This window comes from Solea senegalensis, linkage group LG7 (genome assembly GCF_019176455.1).
Source record: "Solea senegalensis isolate Sse05_10M linkage group LG7, IFAPA_SoseM_1, whole genome shotgun sequence".
NCBI classification, from domain to species: domain Eukaryota; kingdom Metazoa; phylum Chordata; class Actinopteri; order Pleuronectiformes; family Soleidae; genus Solea; species Solea senegalensis.
The window spans coordinates 24,076,649-24,086,528 of record NC_058027.1 but is presented as its reverse complement, the minus strand read 5'-3'; the positions used below and the strand labels follow the sequence as shown (position 1 = coordinate 24,086,528).

Here is a 9,880-nt window from a genome sequence, read left to right as displayed (position 1 = left end):
TTGCCAGCACAAGATACAGTACATTCAGTTTAGTTTGACTTTCATTTATATTTATAATTTTTTTTTAAGAATTGGCCACCACAAAGATGACATGAGAGAAACATCATCAAACAATATAATTTTCGACTTTGATAAAACATACAGAAATAAAAAATATGCCTTTTCTTTCTCCTATTATTAATTTTGCAGATCTGCACCCTCAGTGTGTGCAGTGGATAAGACGAGACCAGTGGTGAGAAGCAAATACAACGTGATTAATGAAGAGAATGTCAGTTCAATCTCAAATGTGTCACCTCCCGTTGAGAACATCATGTATAATTAAGGCACTGACCTCGCTCCTCCTGGACTTTGTACTAATACATATACGTATAATGAATTGATTTCCATTTGAAAATGCCAGACGGTGAGATTACCACATCATCATCCATAACCAAGAGAGACTAATGGAATAAATTAATCATTCACAGGTCCTGTATTCATTCATTCATTCATTCACTGCTCCTCAGCATATTAGATTTCCTGAAACTGCAGTCTGAGATAATACCTGCAATTATATGTCTCTATCTAATACTTTTCAGGTGCAATACATTTGTTTATCAGTAAATACAGTCTTTTTCTGCACACATTTGATTTGTTTGACCTTATTTTTGCTTGGTTTCATCTTCTGATCCCAGCGACTGATCCCACTTCTTGGAATTCAGTGACATTTTGCATCCTAAGTATTCAGATAATTCTCTCCGTCATGAGTTCATTAATGGCCATTAACTTGTTTGTTTAACTGGGATTTATCTCGCTGCATATTTACAGTTCATCCGTCTACGATGATTAAGTGACCTGTTGCTCCTCGGTTTACTGTCGTCACTCATACGCAGGCTGCAGGTGGAGGTCTGATATCTGATTAAGGATTTCATTACACCATGTGATTAATGTTTAGTAAAGATGGATGGATGACAAATAGGCCATTATCATATGACACGTTCTAAATTTAGAGAAAGGTTAAAACTCACTGGTTACCGATCATTACTGGTTTGGTCAGACTCGAAAATAATAAGGTCTCTGTCTAACTAATGTAAAGTGCCATGAGATATATGTGATTTGGTGTTATATAAATAAAGTAACTTGATTTAATTATATAGTAGAAAAAACTTTTCATGACATTAAATGCACATTGACAACAAAAAATATGCTTGAAGGGAGTTAAAAAAAACCTCAATTTATAATAAATATATATTCTTTAAAAGGGCTGTATTTATTTTGAGTTTTTATATCTTATAGTATGACTTGTAGTTGTGGTGTCTTATCTGTGAACGCATCACCTCACTTTGATCCTTCCTTCCCTTTCTAAAAATCTAATTTAAAGCTCTAATGTAAATGTCACATGTGTTTCACTAATCGTCATTTCCTCATTTGGCAGACGTTGGTGTTTTTTTTGTAGCTTCTTTTTCCTCCTTGTGTTTATAATCTCCCTGCATAGTTGGTCATGGGAGTGTTAACCTGTTAACCTGGTTCCTCTCTCCGAACTGATGCCACATGAAACAGCGTAGTCACACACAGTGGTCAGTGCTCACAGAGACCTGCTGAATGTTCCTATGAAATGTGAAAATCTCTCCAGCCCTGTCCCTAAGTGAGTTAGCTGATAACCAACTTGATTTATGAATTTAGTTTAGTTACAGTCTTTTTAGTTAGATCTTGGACTTGGACTTATGCTTATCATTTCCTTTTATATTGGATGTTCTATTTTGTAAATCTGTATCGTATTGTTATTATTGCCCTGATTGGGTGAAGTGAGTTTTTTTGAAAACTATATATATATATATATATATATATATATATATATATATATATATATATATATATATATATATATATATATATATATATATATATATATATATTCTAGCAATAAACCATCCTAAGTGAAGTACCTGGCCTATAAAGTGATACTAAACAATTGAATACAAACAACATACTGAGCTTTGAGTGGTGGAATCCTGTTTTTTTTTCCCACAATCTGTCGTTTCAGTAGAACATATTCATCAAATGAAATGGCCAGTGAGCCTATATTTGTGTCCTTTTTTGTGGGGGACACAATGCTCGGACCGGCCCTGCATTCTCGTCAATTATTTTGAAAGGACAACCGGAAACAGTATTGTTGACGTTCACGACGCCCGGCACGGTTTTACGTGAAACGCAACGAATGACAAAAGCGGAGCGGTGAGGTTGGTGGTGGTCCCCGAAACATGACTCTCGTCCCCTGGGCCCACATGAGGAAGATGACCGGGGATGGGAACCTTCCCGCCGCTTAAACGTGACTTCTCCATCACCGCCGCAACTCGACAGGAGCGTTAAAAACAAACGGAGAGGACACGTCTCTGTGTTAATTCAGGAGAAGATGGCGGAGTTCTCGCCCGTCCTGCCGATGCGGGATGGAGGGGCAGGAGGACGCTTTGGTCAGCCCATCTTTCCTCGGTCCAGGTCCGGTTCCGAGTCAGAGAGCGAACTGTCCCAGAGCCTGGCCCGGACCAAGATCCGCTCGTACGGGAGCACCGCCAGCGTCACGGCCTCTTTGGGGGAGAAATACGTAGAGCATCGGGTTACAGGCAGTGATACTCTGCAAGGGATTGCTCTCAAGTACGGTGTCACGGTAAGGTTAGCACACAACAACCACAGCTCTCAGTGGAGTTACAGTGACCGAGAGAAGTTATGAAGCAGCAGCAGCAGAGATGTAACCAATCTCACGATACGATTATACCGCGGTTTAAGTCTACACACCGTATGATATGTATTGTTACTCAAGTTTTTACAGTAGTTCCACCTGAACTATTGTTCTTTTCAAACACATTTTTCACCAGAAAAATGGAATTTATTTGTATGTGCACTAACAAATTATTTTTGGGAATATTGTGACAGTAGTTTGGGAATATTGTGACAGTCTCCACTCGGGGTGGGTCATAACATCGTTTTGGTGATATATCGTTCAATATAACTGGGCAAATAATGATATTTTTATCATTTTTACGAAGACACTCTAAAGTAAACAGTCCCTGATTGTTTCGCTCCCAGGGCGCCGCTACTTCAGGTCTCCTCATGGTGGCGCTGCTCAAATGAATGAGTGAAACTCATGAGGAGGTTGCCTGTTTACAGCGGGATCACTAAGAGATGCCACATAATTGTCTTACAATATATTGACTATCACAGAATCGTTGTATTGTGATATTATTGGTATCGTGACCCATGTATCGTATCGTGAGGTACCCCATTATCAACACTGATTGACTTTTGCAACCTCTTTTGTACGAGTTTTAACTCAAGCATTTTCAGGCAAGTGACAGTGTTTTTTTTGCATCATTTGTGTCCAGATTGCGCTTCTATTCACACTATTCAATTTGTGTATTTCTTCCACTTAATGATGGGAATAATTCACTTTGCGTTTGATCAGAAGGCACTTTGATGAGCATTTGATGAGCAGAAGTTTTAATTTTTTTCCCCAGATGGAGCAGATCAAGCGAGCCAACAAGCTCTTCAGCAATGAATGCATGTTCCTGAGGAACAGCCTCAACATCCCTGTGCTGTCGGAGAGGCGCTACATATTTAACGGCTTGTCTCTGGAATCTCCCGACGGGGAGGGTGAACCCGAATGCCAGGAGCCAGATGCACCTTGTATCGTGATGCAGGATATTGAGGGACCCTCACCACCACCGTCTCCACCTCCTAAGGACTCCAAACCCATCCAGCCAGAGGAGCTGTCAGCCAAAGACTTCTTACACAGACTGGATTTGCAAATTAAACAGTCAAAGCAGGCTGCGCGCCGGCTGAAAGAAGAGGAAGTAAGGTGAGGTGATGCGAAAACACCCCTGAGTCAACTGCTGCTTCTTGTTTGTGTGTTTATGTAGTGCTATTTAAAACCAGGTTGTGGTCACACACACTTTAGTCTGTGACTGAATTAAAATGTATCGTCTGGATCACTTCCTCTCAAAAAGTCCAGTCAGACGTGTGACGCTGTCACTTTACATGCACGGTTTTAATCAAGCTAAGGGCGTAGACAGGCAATCGGATAACATGCTGAGTCCGAGGGGAAGAAATGTTGGTGCGTGTGCAGAACACAGTCCGACTCCAGCTCGATGAAGCGCAGTAATCAGACTATGAATCACATTATCCAGGTATGTTAGTCTGACTAAGGCTAGCTCAGTTTTAGTTGGACTAACATGTTTACTTATCATTATAAAAAACACAAATTATTGTCTTAGTCTGACTCAAATTGGTCTTTTAACATGCATGTGAACACTCTGACTTTTTCCTCTTTGCTTTTAGCTCCAACAAGTGAGTCCCCAGATTTGTTGGTTGCTTTTCAGATGCTCTGTGACACCAGTTTATTTTGTTTGTGTCCTCCAGCAAAACAACATCAGATCACATCATTGTTGTCATCTCCTGATAAGCAAAGAGCTGACTTTCACCTCACCCACAAACCTTTTGCAGGTTGAGTGTGGCACTGTTCAGATGGTCTGATGTCGTCTATTCTGGGTTTGAAAGTTAATATTTGCTCCCGCAAAAATGGATTTCTGCCGCGCCAATTTGTGAGTGTTGCCCAATCTCCCAAAAGCAGATGATCACAGCTCTTAGGCCAACACACTGTGACTGTGAGCTTGTTTAAGAGCTTAAAAGGAGAGTTGAAGATCACTTATATTTTCTTACATACAGCTGACATACACCAAAGTCCATAGAGAAAATCAGCGTTTTTAGCTCACCTGTAAACTGGAGGTGCCGGTCTTCTGTTGCCTTGTCTGGTAAGTCTGTGTTGCTTCAGTAAATTGGAAGGAAGGATTTTTGAACTCATTGATGGAGACCAACAACGCCTGTGCACATACGGTGACGTAAAATAGTTGATTTTCTCGATGGACTTTGGTGCATGGGAGCGAGGGGTTTACAAAGCAACACAAACTTTAGTTTTTTTAGTGTGGAAAACTGGCAGCCATGATTTAAAGAGCAGGTTGCTCCTTTGTGGTTGTGCAGCACAGTCAGCTGTGTGTAAAATGCTGACAATGTGTCAGTACCTCATCCAAACACAACCCAAACTATTACTTTAAGATACTCTAAGGAAATGAGGCCCAGGCTTTTTTCCCCCCTCAGCTGAGTAGGTAGATGCCTGTCAGCAGGATGGAACACTGACCCAACGCAGGAAACCTTCAAATATTTTGTTTCTTTTTAGAGAAGAGGGTAGTGTCAAGATAGTAATTTGGGACTTTCCAGATTGTCATGAGCCACTGTTGTGCAACAGTTAGGTATTTAATCAGGAGATTTGGCTGCTGAATCGGGTCTGACTATGTCCTCCTGACATTGCATGTTGAGACAGGCAAGACTTGAACGTCTGCTTGTTAGTGAGGTAGTGATGGAAACCTGGCGTATACCCATTCACAGAGAAGTGGTCTTCAGCCCTGACTGAGTCACTCCTGCAGTCTCTACATACACATACACTGTTTTTTTCTCTTCACTCAGGATGAATCGGTTTCTAAATGCATTGTCAACTCATTTTTATAATCGATCAATCGGATTGAATTTATTTTAATAATTCAAACAAGTTCTCAGATGTTTTCAGCTTCTTTAGAAGCAAATCTGTTCCGGTTTCTTTGCTTCATTTAACAAAGAAATGTATAATATATATATATATATATATATATATATATATATATATATATATATATATAAAAATTATAAATTTGTATATATATAAATTATAAATTATTATATCCATGTTTTCAACCACAGTGATGCAGTTAATTGCTTTACATATACATTATTTAAAATGCTGCTAAATACTGTGACAGTCGCGGAAATGCATGTATTTCATGTGTTCACATTTGTCTCGGTGTGTCAGGGGAAGTGTTAAGTTAAGACAAGGCCAAACGTTTGATTCCTCTTCAAATGTTTACGCAGCAGCTGAGGCTAAAGCCAGGCTTTAGGTTTAAGCCCAGTGTCAGCCAGAGTGCAGCCACAGCCACTGTCATGTAACGCAGGTCTGTGGTGTGTGTGTGTGTGTGTGTGTGTGTGTGTGTGTGTGTGTGTGTGTGTGTGTGTGTGTGTGTGTGTGTGTGTGTGTGTGTGTGTGTGTGTGTGTGTGTGTGTGTGTGTGTGTGTGTGTAGACAAACAGAGGCGGACTTAATTGTTTGCACACAGTCCCAGATGAAACACAGACCACAAGCCTGCTCGTCTTTCTCCCTAAGATGAAACAAACCACACGATTTTAACAGTAGGGGAGATGAGATGGAGCAGCTAATTTAGACATTTCTTTTAGGAGACCCCATATGTCCATGATGGATCATCTTGTTATAACAATTATCAATATTTTAGACTAAAAGGAGTCCACAATGAATTAATATCCTTATTTTCATTTACATATTTACCAACTATTTATTTTTTTGAAAACTGACGTAAAAACTGGCATTTTAAGATAATACATTTTTCAGTTTTTGAAGTTTTTTTTAATGATTTTCTCTAAACTTTATGATTTTTCAGCTTCTTAAATGTGAGTATTTTCTGTTTTCTTTCCATTTTACAAGAAATGTTTTGGCTTGTGGACAAAACAAGACATCATCATTATCATTTCCTGGTTTGGCAAACACCAAACACAGCATTTTCTGACATTTTCTGGACCAAACCAAAAAAAGAATCGACAGGTTAATCGATTATGAAAATAATCTTGGGCAATATGGCCACAAATGTTATCACGATTAAAAAAAGGCATGTCAAATTGGTCAATATTGATAATTATCACTTTGAAATGTCAATTATTTGATGATTTAGATTAGCTCCACAGAGAATGATGAAGAAACCATGAAAGTGTAGTTTTAAACAACACAGAAAACATTTTCACAACATAAAACATTCATATTGAGCCTTTTGTTAAGACATTGCCTACAGACGCCTAAAGACTTCTGCAACTGTACAGTAACGTTTAGAAAGGGGAAGTCTCTGCTTTTGCTCGGCTGCTACACAAACGTGAGAATGTTCATGTTCTCTGAAACATCTGTATACCGTGACATGTAGATGAGCAGCAGAGATATGTTTTACTGACTGACTGATGGATGAACGAAACCGGGCCAGTTTGCCTTCCGCCGCATCCTCTTTAAAGAAATCAATATATTTGGACCAATTAGCCGAAGCATCTCTTGGACAGTTTGAAGGATCGACTTTGCTGCTCCTCTGAGAGGTTTTTCAGTCATAGGTGTGAAGTTTAAGATAGTCAGAGAAAATTTACCACTCAATAGAAACTGTCTTTGAGTCACACCCACTTTCACTTTTCTTTCTCCTAAAATTTCCTTCCAAAACTGACAACTGACGCCTGGTGTCATTTTTCCCCTCTGCTGCTTCTTCTTCCAGATTTGTTCATTGGCAAGAATGTAGCATGAAAGCGAGGAGATTGTTGGATGATTTTTGTAAATTTGGAGGCTTTTTCATGGCTCAGACTGAGGTTCGCTGCAGTACCTCTAAGGACCACCAGTGGGCTGCAGCTCACTCTGTATTGATTTTGTCCTTTCCACATTTTTTCCCCTAAATTAAACAATTCTCTCCTCAGCCACACTCTCTCCTCTCTGTTCGGTGAAAAGTTGTAACAACAGCTCTTGCTTTTAATAAAAAACTTTGATAAGGAAACTTTAAATGGGCCCCAAGATGTTGTTGTTGCACTGAGACGCTGCTACTGTGACCAGATGAGCCGTCAGCTGTGACAAAGACCGGCATCTATTATTCACACGCTCACCTTAGACACCCTGGTGACCAGATTAACAGATGGAGAAAGAGGGGGACAGGAAGTCTAGGTGTGCAGTTCATATTAATAATGTTTCCGCTGTGGAAAATCAAATTAAAGGTCGTAAATCTTTTCTTTTTCTCATTTGCAGGAGCAACGAAGACAACTACACGGCCCCTACAACGTCGTACCAGGAGACATGAGAGACTATTCTGTTGACCTGAGGCCTGAGACACACAAACATACACGCACACACACACACACACACTGGTGTCTTTCTATAGTTGTGAAGAAGACCTAAACATCATATATTTCATAGCTCTTTACCCTAAAACTCAACTATATGTTGAAAAATGCAACTTTTTTGCAGCACGGGTACAATTTTTCTTTTTTTAAGTTACGGGTCCAGCGTGTAAGAAACAGTGACATCTAATGGTTGGACTGCAGATTGCAGCAAACGGAGGTGTGTCAGGGAACTACGGTGGCCTTCACGTACCAGAAAAGATGAGTCTTAGTGAGGAGTCTTAGCTGATGAGGTTCCCATAGATACTGATGTTTAAAAGTCTTGCTTAAAACGCACGCTGTAACTTAATGCTGGTCTTAAGTACATATTACAGGGTAATTTTATAGCTATGAAAACCAAACGGTATTTTAGTTGAAAACAATTATGATCTTTAAAAAAAATACGTCCAATTTCTGCCAATAAAACCAACACAATCTTACACAGTGGACCATAAATGGGATTATTATAAATCATGAGGCTCAGGAATGACTGGAGTTTTGCAGGTGCCCTCTTGTGACACTTCCAAATGAATCACCAAATTGGTTGACTTACTGCGAGAGCATCTATCACAAGGCAAAGTCGTAAATGATCCCATCACTGTGTGTAAATTGAGCCTAATTCTTAAATTCTTATCCTAAAACCAAGTCTTAACACTCAGGAAAAACACTTTTAAAGTCGAGGACCGGCCTGAAGGTTGGTTTGAGCCAGAAATTGTCCTCACAACCATAGAAAGACACACACACACTTACACACACGTCACTAAAACCTTGCTTTTCCTCTTCTACCCGTCTTTGCTTTCACGAGACCACAGTGAACAAAAATGTCATATCTGCCTTTAATTTGTCGTTTACGCATCATGTTTTTGTACGTTTAGTTTTATTGGAAGGAAAACGTGAACAACGTCGGCTCATCAGAGCGCGCATGTGTCCGTCCGTCTCACCTTCTGCTCCAGAAGCTGCTGTATAGATCCCACCTGCTGCATATACTGACACATACTGTATATATACACACACACATACATACACAGGAGGATTAGCTCGTTAGACTTGCTAACTGCTTCTGAAATCCTTAATCCTGTCCCTGAATAGTAACAGTGGGAAACCATATTCAGGCCTTCTGCATCAGTGTTTACCCGGTGCGAACCCGGTCACTTCCCGATCTGCGCCAGACACCGAATCAGGGTTCCCACGAGTTTTTCGAATATTGCCCTAAATAGACGGGAGTTATTGAATTTTGTGACTACTTCCTGTTACCGCTAATGTTTTTGTTAATCGACATTGGAATGACTACTAAAATGAACGAGAACAAGAGAAGGTGTATTTTATTTCATTTCATGGTAAAAAGGTTAGTGCGGGACGTAGTAAAAAAAAAATGTCAAAGCCAGTGCCTTTTATTTTGAAAGCCACGGTGAACCGGCAGTCGGTGGGTTTGTGCGAGGAGCCTCCGCATTGCTTTTGTTTTTAGCTGCACATGTAAGCTACATTACTAAATAAATAACTACTACAAAAATATAATATAACATTATTTAACAGGAAGTAGTCAGAGTATTAGGTGCAGATCGAGCAGTGACGGGCGGTGGATGGACTCGAGGCCTTTGTTCCTTTTGCCTCCATAGAAGCTTTTTTTTTTTTTTCTTTAGGAACAGAGGGAACTGCTTCATTTCTTTTTGACGTGTGAATGCATTATTTATGTGTGCGGAGAAGTGTCTGTAACCGCTGTTTTACTGTGCGTTTAAATTCCATTTCTGGTTTTATTTTGAAGAGAAATAAATATGTATTTAAGCCAAAACATGAATAATCTCCCGTGTTTTTTGGGTTTTTTTTCTGCTCCCTCTGACGATGCAGGTGTGTGTGTG

General features: G+C 39.8%; 1 protein-coding gene across 1 annotated transcript; it reads left to right on the top strand.

Annotated features, from left to right (window-relative positions):
• Positions 1-2,150: 2,150 nt before the first annotated feature.
• lysmd2 (LysM, putative peptidoglycan-binding, domain containing 2) lies at positions 2,151-9,818 on the top strand. The gene is made up of 3 exons (XM_044029969.1): positions 2,151-2,644; positions 3,492-3,832; positions 7,894-9,818. The coding sequence occupies exons 1-3, from the start codon at positions 2,393-2,395 to the stop codon at positions 7,943-7,945; spliced, it is 645 nt and encodes a 214-aa protein (XP_043885904.1). The 5' UTR covers positions 2,151-2,392; the 3' UTR covers positions 7,946-9,818.
• Positions 9,819-9,880: the final 62 nt, after the last annotated feature.